The sequence below is a fragment of the Hirundo rustica genome, chromosome 1, assembly GCF_015227805.2.
Source record: "Hirundo rustica isolate bHirRus1 chromosome 1, bHirRus1.pri.v3, whole genome shotgun sequence".
Classification (NCBI taxonomy): domain Eukaryota; kingdom Metazoa; phylum Chordata; class Aves; order Passeriformes; family Hirundinidae; genus Hirundo; species Hirundo rustica.
The window spans coordinates 133056010-133081604 of record NC_053450.1 but is presented as its reverse complement, the minus strand read 5'-3'; the positions used below and the strand labels follow the sequence as shown (position 1 = coordinate 133081604).

Below are 25595 nucleotides of genomic sequence, written 5' to 3'. Positions count from 1 at the left end.
TAAAAGACAGGCAGAGACGGCTCTTTAAATGAAACAGATTTCTCTGAATGAATTGTCAGCATTAAAGTCCTTGGGGATCTGCACAACTGTTCATAGGAGACCCCCTTTAGGTAAATAGGGCTGATGTGACAGAACTTGCTGAAAGTGTTAAAGATTTTTGATGCCATGTGACATCATCTTATAAGCAAACTAAAGACTTGTTTAAGGTACAATCATGATTCCGTGTTACAAATGAATAGAAAATTTGACTTAGCATTATTTGTTTTAATGGCTTACTCTCAAAGTAGGTGGTCATTCAGTCTTCCACAAAGCTTGTGTGGCTCAGTATTTACATTATTAGCAGTGGAAAGAATGTGTGGCTATATGTAGACAGCTTTAAACTGAAGTGGATGGCAAACATGGTGAAGAGGCTTAGACTTCAAAATAATCTGGTGCAAAAGGATGTGGAACACAGCGTTCAAGGCTTTTTTCCCTCTTTGTGGTAAGGATTGTCCTTGGGCTTTCCAGGTCCCTGAGTTTAGTGATGTAATTGGAGGGCTGAAGTATTAGCCACTGTACAGGTGAAACTTGGGGTCCACTTCAACACTTTTGAAGTATAAACATTTATGGGAATGAGTACAATGTGTCCCAGCATCCTGTAGAAGCTGGGTGCTGTCGTTACAAGGCTGTTTCCTTGCTCATCATTGAAAGGTCGTTGCCTTCAGAGATTTCAAATGAAGCAGGAGGAAAAAAAGCCAACATCAGCTCCATATTCAAGGAGGGTGAGAAGGGGTATCGGGATCTATAGGCAGGTCAGCCTGGCTGTGGTGTCTAGGAAGATGATGGAGCAGATCTTCCTGAAGCCCATGTTTAGGCACAAGAAGGCCAAGAGCGTGATTGGAATTTATCAATGGCAAGTTAATTGTCCTCTTTGATAAATGGTGGATGTTGTTTGCCTTGACTTTAGGAAGGCATTTGATGTAATCTCTTAGAGGCTGTTTGTACGAACTGGTGATGGGTGGCTTGGATAGATGGTCTGCAAAATGGGCAGAATATTAGCTGGACTGCTCTGCTCAGATTGCTGAAGCAAAGTCCAGCTGGTGGTAAGTAGTGTTCTTCAGGTGTACAGTTGGCTATTTTGTAAATGTCCTGCAGAATTGGAGGGAGTGTGCCTTCTGCATGCTCATGGATGATACTGCCTTAAGGGAGAGGTTAGTGAATTGGGGCATAGGACTTCTTACCAGAGACACTATGACAGTCTGAAAGAACAGGCTGGCAGAAAACTCATGAAATCTTAGCAGCGTGAAAGATGGTAGAGGAAAGTTCACACCCAATTTTTGGAATATTTTTTGTTCTCATGACTTTAAGCCAAATTGTGCTTTTCTTGTGTGGTCAACTTGGGTGGGTAATACTCTTGGGTTTTATCTGAAACAAGGTAAGAATAACTTGAGGAACAGAATTATGATATTTGATAGCACGATAGCTGTTATCGTGGATGATATTGGGCTGATGTGATCAATTACTGATTGAGAAATTAAGGGGAACTAGAACAGAGCTCTGTTTTACCTTTCTTCTGCTCCTCCCCATGTAGCTGTATCATTGCAGCATATATTGGGGTGGTGGGAGAATGAAGGAAATAGTTAGATACAAGTTTATTCTTCCCAAGCAACTGCAATAAGATATTCAAAAAGAAAAAAATCTTTTTCTGGGGAGAATCACATTCAAATACTCGATTCCACAGTGCTGGATTAGACACGATTTAAAGCTAATTAAAAAAAAAAAAAAAAAAAAAAAAAAAAAAGGCATATACTCAGTAGTTCAGTACTGTACTATACCCTAAGGACCTGGGTTAATCTGCAACAAAAGGATTATATACAAAATGCATTTTTGTGGTCTAATGCAGCAAGGTGACTGGCAGTTAAGATAATTTATGATACTGTTTCGCTCTTTCCATGCTCCCTAAAATAAGTTTTTATTTCTAGGTGTTATCTTCATCAACTTAGGTTTTGGAAGAATTTGGGCCATAATGTCCATGTAACGAGTTGTGTGAGGAAAGTGGATTTCAAATATTTTTCTAGCAACCCACTTAAGTAATGTACAGAATGCTATAAAACAAATGAAAGTGAATTTATTATGGGGATTTTTCTTGAGTTGAAAACATACAGATTTTCCTTATAATTATTTCTTACATAAATGCATGTAAGCAAAAACATAAATGAATCTCAATGTAAATGCTCAAAATCAAATATAGTGTAAGTAATTTGTATTTAGGATACCATTATTAGAAACATGAGAATCATTACTTTCCTTCTTGAAAATTTTTATTTTCTTATTTCAGAGTTTTAATGTTAGTAATTCAGTCTTTATAAAAATGAAAAATGTCAACCTTAACTTTTGAACATGTAAGGCAATTAATAAGTGGAATAAAGCGTCTGTGTTACATATAAACTTGGATGTTGCCAGTAATTTGATTGACAATCACAGTGTGGAGTTACTGGCAACTGTTGCTTCTGTATACTTTTGTATTTTTAGAGTTGCCTTCTAACTGGCAGGCACAGATGCCCATAGGTTATGATTTTTATACGTTTCTGAATTAAATAAAACATTTACATGGTTTTTTAAATTTTATTGTCTCAACATCTTGTGTTAAATACTCTATATGGGTTTTGATATTAATTGGGAAATTAGAATGTGGTATTTTTAGAACTAGTAAGAAAAACATCTGTTCTTATTAAGCAGTCAATGTTATTTTGTGGTAGTAAAAGTTGTTTAAAGTTTTCTTGAAAAAAGATATTCAGATTGGACACATTTATCTTGCTGATAATAAAGAATGTTCTGTCACAAAGTCAGAGTAAGTTGTTTCTGTGGTATTAAAGTCAAAAGGTTATAAAGTATTTAGGACTGCTCTTACCTCGAGTTTAAAATGCTTTTAGAGACACCCTGTGAACTTCTTTTTGAAATATCAGGCTTGTTCTCTCCATCTATGAAGTTCAGTGTTGTATGTAACTTTTTCCTCTCCTCAGATTCCTGTTAAAAATGAGGGCTAAAATCTGTATCTAGGTGATAAATTGTAGTTATGTGTGTTTAGTACAAAGAAAATTATAATTGAGGAGAAAAAATAGCCACATAGGAGACATGAAAATAATTTCTCTTTTACCAGAATCAGACTCCACTCTTTCCATCTATTATTACCAAAATTTAGATTGAAATTTAGCCTTGCTTTGGGCGCAAGGAAAAGGTAGACTCACTTTTTCATTGCCTTACAGTCTCAGGAATGTTTTCCTAAGGTTATTTTTTGGGGGAAGAAGGGTAGCATGTGCTGAAAATTACAGAAGAAGGCAACTAAACACCTGACTGCTTCTAGTATTTAATGACATAGTTTCATTGTTTTTAGGCTGTACCTATTCTGGAAGACATTTCTTTTGGCTTGAGTATTTTTAAAGACCTAAACGTAGTGGAATTAACATGCTTAATGCTTAATGACGTTACTGTATTGCAATTATTTTCTTAAAATAGTTATCCTGTAAGAACTCCAAGGGATTAATTAAAGGCGTCTCCAGCTGTTGATGTAACTATATTTAGTCAAACAGCTGATACAAATATACACTTGTTAAAGAACAGGTGTTAAACCAGTTGCTTCAAGAAGAAATAAATTGAAGTTACTACATAAGCAATGCTCAGATTTTTAATAAATTTATTTTGGTGATACCTGCTGATATATGTCTGATGACTCTTCTGCTTTCCAGAAATTAAAATTTTGAATTGATTAATGTTTTAATGCTTGTATTTAGTCTCTAAGTTGCTACTATGCTGTAAAATAAATGTTTGGGGTTTATTTTTTTTATAAGCCTGACTGAACTCTCTATCTGTGAAAGTCCATTACTTCGTTTTGTATTTCTTGTGGTCTGTGGCATATTCATTTTTATGGTTTATTTAAGTATTTAATTGTGAATAGTTAATGAAGTATGGTTCTGCAGGTGAGAATGAAAAAAAAATTGATCCTATTTGTAACTCACTGGACTTCACTGAGTCTGTAGAAATCAGCTGCAGTAAATGTAAAGCCTAACCCTACAATTTTGTTGAATCAAACCCAATATTGAGAGAAAAAGGAGAAATAAAATTGCAACCTAGTACATAGTTTTAGTGCTTAAGTGTTTTTTGCCTTCTGTTCAAGAGGGCAGTATCTGCCTTTTGTAAGAAGATAACTTGTTTCACAAGGTTGAATTCATCAAGAATTAAATGGGAGAAAAGTACTTAAAATCTTAAACATATTTGTAATTGTACAACCTTACAAAAAATGTCAACGCAGAAACTTGCTAAGGAGTTCACCTTTATGAAATATTGTTGTAGTAATGGCGCCTGTCTAATGATTTTTCTGTCAAGTGTGTTTTGTCAGTAATTTTTAAATCTGTCCTAAAGGCTTTAAGATGCGATACCTTTTGCAAGTTCCAGGCATTTTTGATTGTTTGTTAGTTGTTTGCTTTTGTTCTACCTTTAGATTTCATCTGATCAGAGTTATTGAGCACAAGCTTTGTCTTGATTGCTCTGTATGCCTTAGGCCAGTAGACATACACAGCAATCTACCTTCCATTTGGTTGGGTGTCATGTGTGCCCTACCTAATTTAGTCTACTGCATGCCACCAGTGGCTTAGTTTTATTAGTTATTCTTAAGTTTTAACGCAGTATCTGACAACTTTGAATTTTGGCAACATTTCATTAAGATGAAGGGATATCATGTTTTTATACATCAAGACCATGATAGGTAAGGTTTGTGTCTCCTTTTGGAGCTCAAAAATTTTATTTATTATTCTGTCATAGCCTCTACCACTTACTTTTCAGCTGTTAAGTGTTACTAAGGTATGATCATTTGATAGCTTGACTTACAGCACCAGAGATCAAATTGTCTGTGCACTTCCTGAAGTCTGTCTTTTGTTTGTGTCAGCAAAACATATCACATCCTGTGCTTCCATAGGAAACTGATGCTAAATTCATAGTGTAGACTTAACATACACCTTTAAAACAGCAGCTGTTTCAGTTAATAGAATCTCATCTACATTTATGTCTTGTTTAGGGTCCGGCACTTCCATGAGGTTACTGTTCTTAAATGGATGCCACATCTGAAGGTATCCATAGCCTTATGTGGATACCAAAACACCCCAGAAAAGTGCCCGAAGATAAATATTGATACTTTTGTTTCTAAAGGATGGTGGGATAACATGTTCATAGGGTCCAATGACCAGTACTTTATGTAACTTTATGAAAAATAATGCTTTCAGAGTATTTAAATCTTTTATTAGGGTTATTTTTTAAGAATGAATTAATATACAAACCCATCTTCTGGATGCAAATTTTCAAAATATTTTTGTGAGACGTGAAGGACAACAAGGCAAAGCAGTGAAGTTTTCTCGTTCAAGAATTAGTGGGAAAAAATCATACAAAAAGCTCGCAGTTTAGCAAAGTAGTAGGCCTTTCTTCCATCATTCTTTTATAAAAGTTAAAATTAATTCCAGCATTTATATCACCATTATTAACATTTATTTGACAAAACTTTAGCTCTGGCCTGGAGTTTACTTGCTATGGCAAGTTGGATTATTTTACAAAAGCTTAGGGAGTAGAGGAAGAAATATTCTTCTTTTAATATGTTTGTCAATCCATTTGTTAACATTGTGGTAAGCCCTCTTTCTTCCCCACCTCCCCTCCAAAAGTTGTTTCAAAAGGTTTTAGGACATTGAAGACTTGACTTTGTCTCTGCACGGTTTGGGGTTTTTTCAGCCTAGCTGAAGAGTATTTCAGGATCCAGTTTTTAATTAAAGTTGGTGTTGAACAGAAACCTGCTGGAAAAAGAATGCATTTCTGTCAGTGCATAACTCTTTTGCCTTCCCATTGTTACCAAGCCTCTGAAACTTGGCAAAAGTGACTGTTAGTGCCTTTTGAGACATCACCAACTGGTGATCTTCATCACTTAATGTCGAGTAAATGAGGCTCAGTTTTATGTCAGCACCATTAACTTCGAAGGCCAAAGACTTCCTGATGTTTTAGGCTTCCTGGATGATCTGTGGTATTTTGTAGAAAGCAGCATGAAACAAGTTTCTGTTGTGCTCTCATTTTTTCACTAACAGCTTGTCCCAATCCAGTTATTTCCTCTTTGCTTCGTGGGGGCATTTGGTACCAATGTGGGTCAGATGATTTTTTTCACCCTCAATATCAGCAAAGAGGCAGCATTCAATATGAGAAGAATAAAATTAAAAAGTAGATAGAACCAGTATATAAATCATCTAGGTAGAAGCATTTTAGTTAAAGACTAGTTGAGCAATTTTCTTTAGAAGTTATTTCGAGGCATTGCTTTTCTTGAAGCAGTCCAGCATTGAAATGTGCTCGGTGTCCTTGCATCAGTCATTGTGACCTGACTTAGAGTGAATTTTCATACACTTAACTTCCATTCTGTGTCCAGAAAATAACCCGGCTGTAATGAACTTAGCTGGTCCTAGATCTGTTCCTATTTAAACTCTTGGGACGGGGAAGAGCAGACCAGATCAGAACCACACTAATTCTGGGGCTTTCCAGCTCACAGTGCCATCTGGCGGGGTTCATTCCAGTTCAGCGCCGTTGGTAATTAGCAATGCCAACAGTACTCTTAACTTGATAAAGACTGACTAAAAAGAATTGCCTGAGGTGCTGTTCCTCTCATTATCCTGTGTTGTCCTTCAAGATACCATAGCTATGGTTGTGAATTCTGGTGATACCATTGGTTTTTTTCAGAGGACTCGAAAGGAATGGCTGTCTCTGAAGCTGAAAGACTCTGAGCCTTTTATTTAGGAAGAGCCTATAGGATTTCTTATTTGGAAATTTTTATATTTTTATTATCATCAGCTAATACTCATGAGCCACTTAAATTTCCACAAGGGGAGACATTCTAAGGTATTGTTCAAGCTATTTGGGAAAATCTGGCTGTGAGTGCAACATAAAAATCAGTAGATTGGAAATACCTCATTTCTGGGTGATTATTTCTTGTTCATTCAGTCTAATGTTTCCCATTTAGTAAATTCAGCATCTGTTGAATGGAACAAATAACCTAAAGCTCTGTTTGGCTCAACAGATAAGCAGATTGAAACTTGCAAAGAACATTAATTCTTTACTTACAGTTTGAATTTTCAGCTATGTGACATAATATGTTTAAAGTATTTGCAGGTTGCTTGCTCATTTATCTTCTTTTTGTGAGTTTTTATCTCAGGATTTGAAAAGAGTTGTGATACTCTCTTATTTGCTGATTAGCAGAATAGAATCAGTAGACTTCTTTAGGAGGATGTCTGTTTATTCTCTGTGTTGGCATTTTCCCATTCATCTTACTTTCAGTTATCCTTTGCTTAGTATAGACATCAGGAACCTAGAAGAAGCAGACACTATAAACTTACCTGCACTTCAGGAGTTAGTGCTTTGCCAAGACAACCCTCAGTGCTTAGACCTTCTGAGACTATGACAAAAGTGACAAAGTGCCACTTTCGTCTCTAATGCCAGTTAACTGCTCAGTATCTCTTTAGGGGGCAGACTAGCTTGTACAAAACTTGATAGCCTAACAGCAGATGAGTTTTAAACAGCTCAGGTGAGATTTACTGCCTAAATCTGTGTTGCTGTGTCCTAGACTCTCACCCCTTTGAGGGCCTGTTATCTGCTGCTGTGAAACATAAAAGTGTTACTGTGTATTGGAACCATAAAACCAGGTCATGGGTGAGAGAGAGATTATGGCAGGTACTTTTTCAGTTATCCAGGGTAAGGTAGGATGGATAAGCTTAAACCACAGCAAATGTCCAACTTCTAAACTGTGTCAGAATCTCAAATTCAGGTTGGCCTTTTTAGTTTGTCACTATTGGCCTGCAGGACACCCCAGTCAAGAATTCTTGGGACATACATGTGCTTAATATATGATCAAAACAAATCCCACCTCAGGGCTCTTCTTTTTATTCTTTTTGTGCTACTGAAGGCTTCTGTAGGAATATTTACTTACCTGTGGTCAAAGGGAGTAGACACTTGACCTATCATTACTAGGGCAAGTGATTCTTGAATTAGTCCTTCACCTTTTAAGACAAGGTGGCAGTCTTAAAAGACAAGGTCTCAGTCTACATATTTTGGTTTCACTTTCACTCTCAGTAATCCTTCAGGATTTATACCTTATTATCATTCAGCGATGGGGGATTAGGAGCAGTATAATTATAAAAGCCTGAGCCTTTATATCACAGGACTGGTAACGATCTGTCATGAGTTTCTTAATATATCCAATATGTCCAATATATCCAACTGTTACTATGTACTTGCAGCCAGAGTCTGTCTAGGTCTGTCTATTGTAGTTACCACTTACACAACACTTTGCCACCAATGCATGTTATACATTCAGGTGCAGCTTAAAGCGGGTTCTGTAGCGTTTACTCTATATACCTTTCTGAGGCAAATTTATGCCTTCTGTGTTGGTGAAAAGTTTCAAGCAACATCTGACAAAAAATTCTATTTCACTCTAGTTTGTCCTCATTATGCTCAGTTGCAAATACAGTTCCTGTGGAGACTTTCAGTCTGCTAAATCAAAAGTTTAAAATATGCTTTATAAACTTAAATAAAACATTTGCATTGAAGCACCGAAGCCAGGATTTGTTTGTTAGGCTTATTGGGCTTTTTCAGTATTGTGAGGCAGTCTCAAATAGCAAATGGTATTACCATTATCAAATTCTGTTCTACAAAACAGGGTTGCATGGGGGCTTTTCAGTCATACCGTTAAGTATTTAATCATCAAACTGATGTTTTAGTCATTTACTGTGATAGGCATTGAGAGTAATTTCAAAGTTTAATGGCTTCTCTTCGTTGCTGCTGGGGAATGCCGCTCGCTCTGGGGTAGCTTGCCAGGTTAACTCTCTGGTCCTCTTCAGCAGAGCTACACACCACCCCTGTCAGTCCCCAGCTGTTACTGCAATGTGGGATAATTCTATCCTGGGTTCAGGATGTGATGTTTATTAACTCAGATGCAGTTCTTGTTGGTTTAGGCTTCCAGCACATTAACGTCTTGCAATATCGTGATTCTTCCTTCTGCTGTATCTGGCTTTCCACCAGTTTGTTGTGATCCATCAACTTCCTTAAGATGTATTCAATTTTATCATCCAGATTATCTATAAAGAGTATTACAGGGCTGTCAATTTGTCTTCTAGGCACTAACTACTCTTTTTAGATAGAGACCAGAAGATTCAGAAGTCCTTGTCTTCTCACATTGGATGAGTGATCTAAGTATGACTCGGTCTGGCACAGAGCATTTCTCATTGGACACCAGACCATTTGAGAACTTCTGACAAAGAATAGTCCCTGTCTGCAATGACATGTTAATCTGAAGTTTAAGCAGTGTCTGGAACGTCTTTTGAAGTTATAGTAATTGAGAAATGCAAAATCATGATGTAGATCTCCATTCATGCTCTATTCGTACTGTGTAAAAATAAAAAAGTGTAATTACTTGCTTGTAGCAGCTTGTCTGAGGTTCTCTTTTGTTGTCAGTCTATAAGTTTGTGACTCATACTTTCATACTTTTTCCTTAAATGAATATAAAAAAATAAATAGGGGTTTTGTACTCAAGAGAAGCTGTGAGAGATGGACAGACCCTGCTCTTTCCATAAGAAGTGCCTGCGTAGCACTGAATTGGAGATGAGTTTGGTTTTAGAAAGCTGAAGTTTGAATCTAATAATGTTTGTGTACAGGTACATGAAGTGTGACTGTACAGCTGTACTTGTACAGGATGTGCTATACCTATGAATTTCTTCACAATTAGAATGTTTTTTTTTAAAACAGCAACTACAGCAAATATGTATTATGTTATTTCCTAACATCCTTCTTTGGAAGCACTGAGCACTGTCTGTTAACTGTAATACTTCTGAAAATGAGGCTACCCAGATCTGTTACATTAGCTGAGAATGTTAAGGAATAACCATTATCCAGTTTTAAATGGTGCTTAGTGTGTTTCTGTTCTAAAAAGTCTTTTAAGCATGTGAACTAAAAATACAAAGCATCTAAAAATGGATGCTTTACAAATGTAGCTTCATTGATTTTCAGGGATTTTTTCAGTATTGTCTTCTACTGGCATATATGCAGTGATTAAATGTTGTAGCTTTTCTTCCAACTTTTTTTTAAGTGCTTAAGAGATTAAGTTTTGCATTCTGTTGGAGCCAAATTTTGTTTTACTATGGACCTTTACTCAAGAAATAGTTCAGTCAGACCATATTTGAAACTAATGAATGGACAGTGTAACCCAACAGTCCAGACTGCTGGCACAAGTGTCAAAGGTCAGAATCTGCTGAAGGTGGCTGAATAAATGAATAATGCTGCTGACATGATTGACACAATGTAGGGGTTTTAGTGTTAATATTTTTGTGGGAGGGAGAGATTAGGAGAAAAATAAACAAAGCAGGCTTAAGCTTAAAAATGAACAAAAATAGTTTTATTAACATATATTAAAAGACTGAGAAAAGAAAAAAAAAAGTTGAGAAACAAGAAAACTTAAACTAAAACAGAACGATACCTTAAAACACACTTCTTTCCTCTTACAAACTATTAACTTTCTTATTGAACAACATAGAAAGACACAATTTAGGCTTTTCAGTCAGTTTCACCACTTAGACATAACTACTCATTACTCTAGGAGAAGAGTCCTTCTAAGATCTTTTTATGAAGATGTTTGCTACAGGACAAAATAGTTCAGTCCTCTCAGTGTCACACATCTGCTGCTGCCCGGAGTTTTCGCAGACTGTGATGTTCTATCCGCAGAGCTTCTCAATGTATCTGGGGTATTAATCATGAATACTTCTTCTGATCTAAAATTATCTTTGTCTCAAAAAGCTGAGACCTCCTTTTGACCCAGAAGCGGAGGTTTTAAAGTTCCCAAATGAATCTCTATTACATCAGCCCTTAATTTTGATTAGAATAGCATTCTACCCAAATAATACTAAGATGCTACAAAGAACAGTTCATTTCTTCATAATTTACCTTAGAAAAGTCCGGTTAAAAATATCCACTTCTTCAATCCTATTCCAATATTATTAATTCTTTTACTTCTCATCTAACTGACTTCATGCAGTGTCTGTTCCATGTACCTTCTGGTTTTTTGGTTTTATTTTTTCTTTCTTCTTTCTCTCGAGGAAGAATTGTGCTTTAAAAGTTCTATGTTGCTAAGAAAGGGTTAAATCCGCCCGGGCTTGCAAAGGCCTCGTGCATGCGCCGGGCTGCAGGACCGAAGAAAACATGCAAGGCCGTGCTGATAAAGGAAGCTGGTAAAGGTCCTTTTTTCCACCCCTCGGTCTCATCTAGGACAGTCCAGCTCAGAGTTGTTATGGAGCTGCAGGCTTTATTTCTCTGCTGCCAGTGGTGATTAAGCTGGGCCATGTTTTGGTCCCTTCTGCCGAGGTCTGAGCACATGGCCCCGCACCGCCGAGCTGCAGCTGCCCCTCTCCCCTGCCAGCAGCTGGGGAAAGGGGCTCAGCCGGCCCAGGCCCTCCCTGAGCGGGCAGCGGCCCTCAGACACCCACAGGCCCGGCCCGGCCGCCCAAAAGGGCAGCAGGGCCTGACCCGAGGCCGCCCACCACCTCCGATGCTACCTCATGGCTGATCCTAAAGCGAGAGAGCGAGGCGGTCCCAGCAGATCAGTTTTAAATGTTCCTTCCAAAGTCTCATTGACACTTCTCATTGGTAACTTAGCCGCCAATATCCCAGCTTGCTTTCTGATAGGTCCTTGTCCTCCCCCCTCAACCCACGCTACGGTCAGGGCAGGGAAAAACATTTTACATTTCTCTGTATCTAGAAAACAAAATTGTGCCAACCCATGCTACACAAGTAATCCTGTCCACTCTGCAAGTTAGTTCCCTTTTGTCTCGAGAGTATTTAGTTCCTAATAGCAGTTGATTCTTCTCCGCATTTCTGACTTTCTGCCAGTTGGAGGATACTGGCATTTAAAAGTGGAGATAATGTTGTACCAGGGGATTGGTAATTTTGGTGCTGTCTGTGATATGGGAATTGGTGCTAGTATGTTGGTTTGGGATTCATGAGTAGGAAGTTATAACTAGAACTAGATAAATGCATGTTTCATCTAAATACCTAAGTTCTTCTACTCAATTGTTCTTTTACTGTGGGAAATTATTTTGAAAAGTATACCCATTATCAGTCTGCATGCTTCTCTATTGTAGTCTGGTGACTCAGTGTTTTTCTGTTTACAAGAGACAACATCTTGTGACAGAATTTAGTGCTAATACCCATTTCCCATTTTTCAAATTGGAAAAGCTGAGCAGCTCTTGTAAATGGTACTTCTGAAAATCTGGAAATAAACAAGTAATTATTCCTGAACAATTTTTTTGTCCCCTTTTATGCATTGAAAGTATAGAAATGTATTTTCATTCTTATTTCATTGTACACTGGATATTTGATAGAAATATTTCAGACAATAATTTCTTTTTTCTAAATGCTATGAAATGAACGTGCCTGTTTCCAAGGGTATTGTTTTTTTGCCCAGAAGCAGAACTTAAAAAAACCTGTGAGCTGGGAATTGGCAGTTGTTAGTTTATTTAGTTGCAAAAACTGAGGGTCAAGGAGTGAAATCAATTGTTCTTCACTACTGAAAAATACAGATAAAAAAATTTAACAGGATCCAGTACGGCTTGCAGGATACAAGCAAGGTCTTACCAGCATGGCGGGATAAGCTGGAGGTGATGTCTTGACAGGTAGGTGAATAATGTTAAAAATGCTCTGGATTGGTTTTCATATGTGCTAAAGATGTGTTGTTAAGTGGATCATGGTAGACGGTGCTCCCGATGCTTTCCCAGGGTAATGTGCTCATTCTCTGTTCAATGCAGAGAGCCTGTTCTGAGTTTCCTTCATCTTCTGTTTCTTTGCATCTTTCCTCCTCCATGAGTACCTCCTGTTTACATACTTGGCTCTTGCTTGCAATTCTTGTAGCTAAGAGACTTGACATTGGATTGTTTCAAAACTGCAGATCTGCAGGTTCAGAACTGATGGAAGCAGCGTTAAGTTCTCCACGGGCTTAGTTGTAGTATAATTAAGCTGTGTGCCTGGAAGACAGGATAAGACATTGTATCAGTGTGTATTTGTTTCACGTTTTGTTCGTGCCAGAAAAATCTATCTTTCTAGAAATACAAAATCTGGAAGTATTTTTCTTTTTAATTATAAAGAATTTGTTTTCCTTGCCTCGCATGACTGCTTGTAGACTTTTCCCTGCTGGTCATTGGAACAATGATAGATCCTCGACTGTAGTTCAGGAGAAAGAATTTGGTATCTGAGACTTCCGTTTTGATGTGAGCATCACAAAATGTGTTTGGTCCACAGTAGCTTTTTGCTGTGCTGCTTCTCTTATTTCTAACTTTTAAAATTTGATTAAAAATATGAATTTAAATTTTTGTTGCATTAGTAGCCGGACAGTTCTGTGTCTACCTGAATGTGTGAGGTTAAAAGTGCTCTGATTTGTGCATGCATCCATCATTGCTAGTGCAGTTATTTCCAAAGTCCTAGATCCTCATACGGAACTTGTCAGTTGAGAACTTGTGTGATATAAAAATGTAACATTTTCATTTTCTCATGTGTTTAGCTTTCATATGTGCTTATATTCATCAGTGTTTAAACAGGAAAAAAAAAATAACATCTGCTTATAACTGCCATGGTAGATTTTAATCTGTTAATTCTGGAGAACTGAAAGTCGACAACTTAATTTTGAAAGGAGGGAAATCTAGCATGCCCAGATGCTTCAGTTAAAATATGCAAAATACTTGAGGGGTGACAAGAAGTAATTAATTTGTCCTTGAGCTACATGTCTAATTTTGTAGACGAATAAAGACTGTAAAGCTGCTTTAAAAAAGCCAACTTAACTTTCCATTACAGAAGGTTTCAGTCAAATTGGGGAAGAGAGTTCTTGACCAGTGGCACTACATGTCATTTATTACTTAGAAATAAAACATTAAAAAAGCAAAATCTCTCAGTAGTTACACTTGAAGTCAGGTTGTTTGTTTTCTGTCATTGGGACATTTGAACACATTCTGGATCAACTGAAAATATTTTATTGATATAAACTTAGTTTTAGGAGAATGTAATAATATCCTAGGGGAACAACTATAACCTTTACCCTTCCCATTTTTGAGAAACTAAATCTCTCTTTAGTTGGTTTTGGGGGTGGTTGATTGGCTGTTTTGAGGGGGTTTTCTCTTAAACTTTGAAGTAGAAGGAGACTATTCTTTCTTTTCCTTTTTAGAATTTTTGGATTTAAGAATTTTTTGTGAAATAAGAAACGATACATATTTAAAAATAGAAAAAAAAACCCCGAAGTTGAACTAATTAGAAAAGTAGTAAGTGAGGTAAGTATTAAGTACTTAGGTGAGCATATTTGGCTCAGCAAATGTTGAGGTCCTCCTCCTGTAAACAGAGTAGAAGCCATATGCCAAGCTGTCCATCGTCCTAAGGGATGAGAGGAGGCTGAAGAAACCCACAGAGAAATACAAATAAAGGGACAAAAGCATAAACCAGCCACATGTCAGAACTGATCTCTCAGTGATGCATGTATTTAGACTGGGGCTTCTCCACTCTCTTGGGGCCAGATGAGAACTAGAAAGCCCCTCATGTGACGTCTTGCACAGTAACCAAACGGTGACTGGGAAAGGGTCCGTGTGTCCTGTTCAGTCTGGGTGTTCCTGAAGAAGGTGGATGGAAGCCTGGCTTTCTCGACTGGTGAATATGATGAGCAAATATGCTATCTTTTCTATATTTATTTTCTTACAATTGCAGCGTATTTATTTAAAAGAATATGATATTTGAGTATTAGTTGATGTTGAAAGTTTATTTGTATGCTTTACAATTTGTAGGCTTTTTGGAGCTATATTTAGGAAATTCATTGTAGCACTTAATGTTGGATGCTTCAATTGGAAAGTAATGATTCTTGTTTTCAGATTTTATTGATAAAATCTTTTTAGTTTTGAATTCTAATTGGTAAACCCCAATGCACTTGTTTTTATTATTTGAACAAAAATTCTGTTCTTGTTAAAAAATATTTTAAATGGATTTTCTTGTGTAAACCACTGTAAAGTGATTAAAAGTGATAAGCTCTTCAAAAGGCAGTGTCTTAACCGTATTTGAATAGCTTACATACTAATTGGTTTTTAAACTGTGTGTCTGGCTCACCTGTGACTTTTATTCATCAGCATGTTTTGCTACAAGGTAGTGTGTCTTGTAATCTGCTCACTTTTTGGTTTTAGAGTATTCGCTTAACATGTATTTTGCTACTTAGCTATGTTTTCAGTAACTTGATCAGCTTTTTCTGTTATAACAAACTTTTTTAAAGTTTGTTATGATACTTGCTGAAGAGAAATTTGTTTGTGTCCGTCTCTGAAATAAAAATTAAAAGGAATGTCTGTAAATTATTTTAAGGTTTCTGTGAAATTGAAAAAAGGCATCAGGTTATTTCATTGCATTTGTCCTTTATAATGACATTTGTACCTTTACCTTTGAATATTTTGATTTTTAGTCTGTGGAATAGTAACTTGCGAGTACAAAACTGAAAAGGAATTGAATGTTGGTTTACATTTAAGATTTTGTTAAAGCAAAGTATGTAAATGGAAAAATAATCTGGGTCTGTCTCATATATGCAACATTGATTTCCGTCTTGTTTTCAGTGGTGATTAGTTTGAAGCTTTATGTAGAATAGTGGGTAAGCCTTTATAGAGGATGTCATTAGTGATAAAGAGGAAAACTTTCACTTTTAACAAGATTTTGTCTTCTATACAGCTTGCCCAATTTAGGCAGCGGAAGGCGCAAACTGATGGTCAAAATGGATCAAAGAAGCAGAAAAAGAAGAGGAAAACAGCAAACATCAAAGATGAAGAATCAGTACAAGATGGGATTGAAACTGATCGATCTCGAAGTGATGAAATATCCACATGTAGCAGCCGAAGGGGAGCAGCTGCTAGTGCTGACTTTGCTGTTATCAGAACTTTGCATAGTGGAGAAATTATCAAACACACCCAGGCTTACACCATTGAGGTAAGTTTGTCTCAGGCTATAAATAGTCACTTTGGGGATGAGGAGGCATAAAATGATCCATTCATTTTGAGAGTGGAAATAAGGGAATTGGATGAGATTTTGCACATTATTTCCTTTCTTCTTCTATCTGACTTAGTATGTCCAGAGAAAACACTTTCTACCTGCCTGTTGGCATAATTTTTTTTTTATTGTAGTCAGTTCCCTGTAGAATATTGGAAGTATGTTTGTACCGCTATCCTCCTTAAATGTGCAAAAATGAATTTTGTTTTATTAGGTATTGCAGACTGAAGTGAATTTTTGATCTCTGTATTTATGACTACACCAAAATGCAAAACTAAACATCTTTCTCGTATTCATGATGTAATTTGAGTTGCTCTGGTTAATGAGGACAAGGAATGAATTTAGAAATCACTACTGAAGGCTTAAGAGATTGATTAACAGTTACTCTGCTTTTACTACTTAATGAAATATAATCCTAATTGCTATTGGCTGAAAGTACATGCTCTGAGAAGTTTGGAAGATGCTGTGTGACATATACTGGCAGTCCAGCTTAGTTCTGAGTGGACATGAATTCATGTAATGTCATTACAGATAGAAGGGACAAGAAGGGCTGATGGCTGATACTATTTACATAATAACTTACTCCTTTTGTGAAACCAGTGCTTCTGAAATGCCATGACTGGCATTCTGTGGAAGCATCTCATTGCAGATTCCCAGCTCTGTGCAGATGAATACAGTAAGTTTTGAGAGATGTGGTATAGATGAATGCTCTGCATTTTGACTTGCCAGTCCTGTGCTGGAATAGACCATTTGTAACCATTTTGACTCCATTACTGAATTTCCAGCAACTGAGGACTAACTGAGAAATTACACTTTTTGAAGTGTTTTTTCATTTTTGTTACAAAAAGCCCTAAACTTACTGTGTTGGAGGGGCAGACAGACTAAATCATACTTGCAAATGAACACTTGTAAAGTAATTGATCCATTTATTTTACAGTTTTAAGCCTGTAATTTACTAGATTATATAAATCAATAATATGTATCAATAATATCAATATATCAATACACTAGATATTCTGAACCTTGTAGGTACATGCCTTTAATTTGTAGCTTTTAATTCTTAGAAAGCTCATGTTAAGGCTTCAAAACTGTATGTAGCTACTCAATAAAACTGTCTGTTCAACTCAGATTTTCCTGGAGGAGGTAAGAAATTTGATGACAGAATAACTATTTTCATAGACGAAGATGTGACTTTTTTGCCTACTAGGAAAAGAGAAAGATATGCTTTATGAAATGAATCAGGTTATCTGCAGGTAACGAGAGAGGACTGCTTGAGAAGTGTTTGGAGAGACTCAAACTGTTGTTTTAATAATGCAGTAATCTACATAAATATGACAACTGTATGAAGTAATTTCCTTGACCAAATATATTTTGAAGTTGCAGATGGATTCTGCTAATGTATTTCCTATGTTAGGATAAGTATATCTACTACAGTTGGAGGAACAGGGTAAAGTACAGAGTCATAGAATAACTTTGGTTAAAAGGGACCTTTGAGGTCATCTAGTCTGATCCTGCGCTCAAGGCGGGTCTAAATAGATCAGGTTGGTCCTAGTGGCCTGTGTTGGCTTCTAAATGCATACAGTACAGGACATAGATGAGTTTAGAAATGGAAAAAATATCTGCCCTGCAGTTGCTAAAGATTGTATGCATAAATACATTCTTAAGATGGGTTATGATTTTTTTGAGGTCTGTCTTACTCCCAGAGCAACTTATCGTTTGTTTAAATAAATAAATATGGAGGTGCACTGGGGTTTCTGGTTTGTTGGGGGGAGGTGGTTTGGTTTCTTCTTTCTCTTTTAAAATGTAGCTTTAAAAGAATAAGCATGGGAATCATGTAAATTTGTCATTTGACTCTGTTGAGTTACTTAGTGACCAGTATTCATTTCCACAGAGAAAAACCCCCAAAACCAAAACACCCCGCTCCCAATTGGGAGAGCATTTTTCTTTGCCAAATGTGGTCTGTAGCCTCCTTACTCATATTACTTAAATAAATAATCGGTATTCTGTAGTTGCAAGGTGATTTCTAAAGTCTTTGCAGTATTAATAGAAGAGGAAAAACTCTGAAAGTGTTTCAGTGAATCTCGTAATTTCCTAGTTTTAGTCCTACAAAGTGCAATGATTTGGACAGAGAGCCTATATTACAGTAATTGGATTGGAGCTGACTGAGTTGAAATGGCAGCCAATGTAATAGGCAGTTTCAGGCTAATCTGCACTGGAGAATTACAGCTTTGAGCAGTTTGGTTTTCACCCAGCATTAAGTCGTTCTAGGTTGCTGTGTCAGAAGAGTGAGACAGGATTACTGGAAGTATTATGTAGGGTCATTTTCTAGCTAAACTCTGATTCCGCTTACTTATTTCATCTTTTACCAGAACTGATATTTAGAATTGTTCTTTCTGTACCACAAAATACAGACTTGGAACGTCTGACTATACTGCCTGTCTATCTAGAAATCTTGGTTGGTTCATCTGTGGTAGTTTTGTGGGTAGAAGTTTATCTCCCTGCAGTTCTTGTAGTATGATTTTAAGTCCCCAGTGGACTTAAATGTCCAAGTACAAGTAAAAAAGGGTTCTCTTACTCAATATGAATATCAGAAAGTGAAACAGAGATTCTCGTCTGGGAGCTTATTTCCCCTGTGAAGGCAAAAGAGGTTTTTTTCAGAGGACAAAAGTGTTTAGAGTACAAAGACTTTTTTTTGCAGTCATCCATTTCCTTTTTTTTCTTCCTTCTGTGTTTCTAAGGGTGGGTTCCTCTATCCCCCTGTATTCCTTCCAGTTGCAGAAACTAATTGGAAGAACTCTGGAAGAACTATCCTTGTTTAGCCATTACATTTTACTTTCCGTCTGAATTATCTGTAGTCTTTAAGGTATTCCATCCACTGTTGAAGGAACAATTTACAAGATTTCTTAGAAAAATGCCAGTTGGGATTTATTGGTGAAAGTCTCTTGTTTCATGTTGAATGCTTTTTTGTCTTGTTTTCACAAAGAGAGTATTTTTTGTCCTTATTCTATTGCACCCTGATATCTATCTTTGGGTGTTGACATCCATAGTGTCCTTTTTCATATAGAAAAAATAACCTAGACCACATTATAAAATGAACTGGAAGCAAAATCTTGTGTTTAGTACTGCTTCTTTTCGTGACTTCTGCAGCTAAAAATGGAAGAAAGCAAAAGCTGCTTTTAAGGTAAATACTTGCTGAGATCAGCTTTTCTGAGAAGTCTTGGAACGGATGGATTGGAGCACACTGCTTTGAGGAATGTCCTAATGCCAGGAAAGCAAAAGAAATTAACCTGTGTCACAGTAAAATTGTCCTTGAGTCACCTGGATAGTAAAAGCTATTATACAAAGCTTCTTAGAAAAGAAAAGTTCAAAGTTCTGTGATGAAGAATACCTGCTAATTGACTAAGGTTGGATTAGTAACTCGTCTTTTGTTTTTCAAAAGACAAATCCTTTTGGTAATAGTTTTAGAATAGCTTAACTGTTAACTGAAGTAGGTGGTAAAGTTTATAGCTCCATGTTTATTGTTTCATTTCTGTAAGGTATTCCAGTTGTTAATGTCTGAGGTTTTGACGTACAAGGATCAGCAAGTGATTAAGAAAGAGACATTGGGTAGGATTCTTGAGAACTGATGAAGAAAAGTGAGAGCAATAAGAAAGAATGTAAGCAGCATGAAGAAACAGAGAGGATGCCTCAGTGAGAAAAGGCGTAAGTGGTGAATGTGGTAAGATATTCCTGTGATGGTAGCATGAAAGCAAAGAGCAACTAAAGGCTCTGACTAGAAAAGAGCTATTCTGGGATGTACAGTAAGGTGTAGGAATTAAAAAAGAAAAAAAAGAAAAAAGATAAATGTAGTAAAAATTAGCCCAGTCACTTCAGATTATATAGCATCCATTGCAACATGTTTTGAAATTGAAGAATGAAGAAAAGCAAATGTTTGGAAATAGTCTGTTCAATAGTAAAGTCAGTGCCACAAGAGAAGGTAATAAATCCTCAGCAGCATATGGTTCTGATTGAAGCAAGTCATCCTTTCCATTCACCATCTGGGCAGAAAATAATAATAACAGAATAACTTGCCAATTTTCTTCAATTCACAAGACAATCTCTGGTATTGTGCCTTCCTTTATCTCTGTAAAAACTGATATATAGTAGATTTACTGGCACAGAAATTACCTGTATTGGAGTATGGTCTCTGCAATTACAGGCTATTTCACTTTAGATTAAAGATTTATAAAGCCATGTTACCAAATAATAGAAACCTAATTGAATGCTTAGGTTACCGCTGCTGATGGTGTTTTCTGATACCATCAGAAGTTTACACTCTGCAGAGTTCAGTACCTCGCTGCAGGTTATATTCAGATTTGGCAGCAGTTTACCTCCACTAAAATGCACTCGGTTCATTTTGATCATAGTAAATTGGTTTGGATCATAAATCACCAGGGAATTGAATTGAATGGTTTTGGTATTAGGAACTAAGGAAGACATGGTAAGGCAATAAAAAAGAAAAGCCCTTCGTATTCAGAATACTCTACAAGTATTAAAGGCCCATAAGGTTCAGGATGACCTAAAGAGAGGAGTTTATGAGTGAGATATTCTGCTTACATTCTCTTTGCCTCACTTCTAGTCACGGTCTTCTTAATTAGACTTACTTGTGATCCTCTATGAATTGCTAGAAACCCATCTGAAAATGACAAAATCAAAATGACTTGGTCAAGAATTAATCCAGCATTTTGTGGTTACATTTTTGTGACAGTTTTCACTGAGGTCATAAAAAAGTCAGTCGTTTCCTTCAGGTAGAATTCTGTTCCATGAATATTCCATCTATACCTTCATCCATTGTGATTTGAGTAGTTGAGTACTGGATGTCAGTTCTTGCAAAATATTTTATTGTCACCTATGGAAGTTTTCCAAAGAAATATGAAAATCACTTTTCAGGCTTTGTGGCCAATTTTGTATATGAATTCTTTTGTGAACCCTGGGATATTGTTGGGTGTCCAGTGTCCAAGAACATGACTGAGCAGTACTTAACTGGATAGAGAAACAAGTTACTCTAAAGTGGGCCTGCTGTATTCCACAGGCTAACTCCTTTTTTTTTTTTTTTTTTTTTTTTTTTTTTTTTTTTTTTTTTTTTTTTTTTTTTGTATCATCTTACACTATTTCCTCTGAAGTATATAGATGGAACTTTTTAAAATTTTCTGAATGCTGTTATCATTAAAGGTGCCATTTGCAGAATTGTTGGAGATCCTTGCCTATAAAGAGTCTCTGAGATGTCTCTTCAGTGTATTTTAACAATCAACTACATTGTCAGTGAAGAAAATACTAAATAAGGTGTTAAAGTATTTTGCCAGAAGAGAGTAACTGTTTGCAGCAGGAAAATGCTGTGGGACGTAGTTAATAGAATACGTGCCAAACAACTGTGAGGGTGTAACAAGTACCTGTTTCAAATTCCATGAAACTTTGAGTGAACTGATAAATAGCCTTCTTGGCATTATTTTTTCAAAAGATTTTTTGCTGTGAAGACTGTGTAGTTAGAATTTTTTGAAATTACTTCCTTTCAAACTGGACCTCTGTGGCTCAAATGAGCTATGTAAAACCTAAATACTTTAGTTGATCAAAAAATAATTGAAGCATACAGAATAGTTGGCTTGATAATGGAAGAAACTGGATTTTGAAATAAAGTTGGTCAGATCTTAGGAAGTAACATAGCTGCTTGGAGGGCAAAATGACTGCCTGTAAAATGTTGTCTACCTGTAATGTTACAGATTCTAATGGCAAAAGAATAACATGAAGTCTTACAGTCTGGGGTCTAATGTGTGAGCTCATAGGCTTTAATTCTTTATAACTGGTTTTTAGCAGGATTTGGATGATCCCCTTAGTACAGGAGACAGTGCATTTAACTGGAGTTCATTTGGCCATCTTTCTGTCCTTAAAATTATAGAATCACTTGGCAAAAATACTGGGTTTTAACATGCAAAGAACTGTCTAGATCCAGGACTGAAGCTGACATTTTAGAAAGATTATTTATGCTGCTAACACATCTTGTACGCCTAAACTGATGGAGCACTATGTGGTTTTGACAATTTTGTGAAAAATATTTTAGGCTTTTTTTTAGATTAATTTTTAAAATTATTTTTATTTTAGAATGGTATTCAGAAAGGGCCAGCAATATATTAACTTTTTTAAAGATGCCAAATTGCTGTAACAAAATTAGAGAGTTATTTTCAATAATCAACTTTCTTTGAGAATTCATGTTTTCTCATTCCAGCCTAAGCTTCAACTACAAATTCTTTTCCTTTTTCTATAATTATCTACTAGGTTTATCTACCTAGAGTTTATCCAAGGAGGTAAAAATTCATTTGTCATCTTCCTTACGAACAAGAGACTTTTTTATAATTCAGAAGAGTTACAAGGAAAAACTATTGAAGAAGTCTGACTACTTCCTGTTTTTTGCATGTTGGAGAAGTGCCTGTATTTCATACTGCATATAAAGATTTGAAGAATTCTTAGCTCTAGCTGTATATATATATACACACACATTTATAGTAACTCTTCTTAGCTTCTATAGGAATGTTTCTAATCATTCTTGTGAAGACTGCTGAATTGGAACAAACCATGAAAAATTGTAAGAAGATAACAGCCCTGTATTTGTTATCTATGTTACGAAAAAAAATTATTTGTGTTTTTTTTCTGATTTTATTTCTTACAGGAGATTTTGTCCAAGACCAAGGATCTGGACTGCAAACAAGATTGTATTTTTTTGCATAAATGTATATATATACAAATATTCATATAAATATAAATAATATTAATAAAATATATTTGTGTGAAAATTAAATATTTTAAAATACAAATTTTGCATTCCATAGCAGAAACACTTCTGTCACCCTTTTGTCAGTTTTAAAACATAATTTTGATTTCTGTTTCAGTTTGTGTCCTTGTTTTGAGATAGACTTGGTTTTTATTTTTTAAAATTATATGCACCATATGAATTTTAACTTCCAAATAAGTATTTTAAGGTAATGTATGCACTCTGTACATAAAACAATACCCTATGTTTAGGTTAATTACATTCTGGAGCTGCATATTGGATTCAAAATATGTAGAATCAATGTTGTTAGGATTGTAAAAACTGCAGAACTTCAGGAGGTATGAGTGGTAGGTTACTTTGAAAAAAACGAAAACAGTTGACATTCCAGATTGTACCTGTGTTTAATGATGCAAAGCATACCATGTTCCTTTGAAAATAAGCCTGACAGAACTCAGTATAAAATGGAGACAGATTTAATGTGAGGCTGGCTAGCATCTTAAATGAATTTTGGACAAGCTCTATTATGTGCACATCATTTTTGCCAAAGTAGTTGTAACTCATGGTTACACTTCTCAAGTTTTCAAGTTTTTCCTTCTAGTGCACTTAGTCCGTGATAGTGCACCTTATATACATAATTTGCATATTTTCCCACTAACATTTTAATTCTCAAAGTTGATACAGTTTATGTAGTTCATCAAGATACACTGTGTTTCATTCAGCTGTCTGCGTGGCACATTTATGCTCAGTTTGTGGTACATTTATGCTCAGTTTGTTAGGGCTTTTTTCCTTTAATTAATTCCTCTACTTCATTAGATCACAAGATTTGAGTCTTTGTCCACTTTTCTTCCCTTGGTTTCTACGGAAACTGAAGGATGAGTGTTTGTTTTAAAATTCTAGTTAACATCAAAAGTCTTGCATGTACGAAAATGATGTTCTATACAAGATTGTGTTCTTAAGCCAGCAAAGTTCCTAATTAGATAAAATTTATATAGCAGAAACAAGTTCTTTTTATGGTACTTCTTAGTTCTTTAAAAAAAAACAAAAATAAATCCCAGAAAATCACATTAAATTTCCAAAATATTGTTCTGCACCTGTAGTCATTTGAAGATTTTATCATGTAATTATTGTGTTTCTGTGATCATAGTTCAACAGCAAAATTACTTTATTAAATCTGGGATTTCAAGCAAGTGAAGGCAATCATTGCTGTACATATACTCTTATCAAATTCATGTACACCTTGGTGTTTTCAAATACTGTAAAATGGAAAATGTCTTGTTTAGTATTTTTAGAGTGCCATCATTGTAAATATTTTAATATTTTATTTTAGCCAGAAAGTGAAATTTCCACCACAGTAGAAGATTACAGTTCTGAGGTAAGACTGAAGTAATGCTTTTCCTAGCTTTTCTTTCAACCTTTTCTGTTACATGGTTGCTACAATGTTGTGCATTGTTTTTCAAAAGGAGAGGGAAAGAAAAAGCAGATGTGATATTATGGACAAATCTGTTGCATGCATCATACTGGTATGATCAATGTACCATTAAAGCAAGCATTATGTCAACTCCATAATGGGATGGCTACTGTAATAAATAATGCAGTAGATACATAAAGGGTTGTAGCAATGTCATCCTTAAGGTCGTATTAGTGCTTTGTATTGCCATGGGAGTAGTGGCTGTGCATAATCTCTACGAGTTTTCTGTGAGAGACTATTTAACATTTTAGTGAGTTTCAAAGCAGCCTTAGTGACTGGCTGAGTGTCAGTCTGCTGGTGGGAGATGATGAGTGATTGCCTGTGCATCGCTTCTTGTTTGGCTGGTTTGTTTTCTCTCACTTGTTAAGCTGACTGTATCTCACCCATGGATTTTAGTTGCTTTTGCCCTTCCGTTTCTCTCCTCCACCCTGCTGGTGGGGGAGTGAATGGAGCTGCTAGCCAGAGTCAGCCCACACATTGGCACCTGCAGCTCATCTCCGTCACATTGAAGGGTATTGTGTCTGTGGAATTTGGGTCCGGTCAGATGAAACAGTTGTGTTTGTCAGGAGTAAACTACCTCATGCATAAATATCGGTCAAGAACATGCCAGCAAGAAATAGCCATGGAACATCTGAATACAGTAAGAATTGGTTTTAGTTTGAAAATCTAGTTTTTCATGTCTCAAGCAATCACTTTGTATAGAGGCAGTCTGGGTTTTATTTTGCAGTTCTCTGTGCTAAAGACTTCAGAACAAACACACCCAGAATCTTAAGCTTGGCAACAAGTAAGAGGGGATGAAGTAAATTAAATTAATCTCATCGCTATTTGCCATCAAGAGTGTAGCAGACATACTTTTGAAAAACTGCCATGACCATAGTGCACCTTTTTAGAATATGCATCACCATGGTATGTGGTTACTTTTAAATGGAATTTGCAGTATGTAAAGAATGTACCCTTGAAAACAGTTGACAGTGTCATTGATACTCATGTATTTCGACAAGTGAGACATGCTACATATATCATGAAATATGAATGAAATTCTGATCCTACTTCTGAGGTGGTAGGAAGTAGTGCTAGAGACAGATTTTAAAAGCTGAAGAAAACATGTCTGCGCAGAGCAACAGGATACAGAAAACATGTGGTATAATGCCTCATGGTAATTATACCACATGTTTTCTGATGTGTTCTGATTTCAGTGTTTTGGACTTCAATTTCAGATGAATTTAAAGCTCTCGT

At 36.1% G+C, this 25595-nt stretch overlaps 1 protein-coding gene across 5 annotated transcripts in view; it reads left to right on the top strand.

The window, feature by feature from the left end:
• AKAP9 (A-kinase anchoring protein 9) overlaps positions 1-25595 on the top strand; it is a 106324-nt gene that overhangs the window by 10273 nt on the left and 70456 nt on the right. For all 5 annotated transcript variants that reach the window (XM_040077411.2, XM_040077336.2, XM_040077166.2 and 2 more), the window contains exons 2-3: positions 15775-16029; positions 24219-24263. In XM_040077411.2, coding sequence (XP_039933345.1) covers positions 15775-16029; positions 24219-24263 — 300 coding nt within the window. The remainder of the gene's footprint in view (positions 1-15774; positions 16030-24218; positions 24264-25595) is intronic.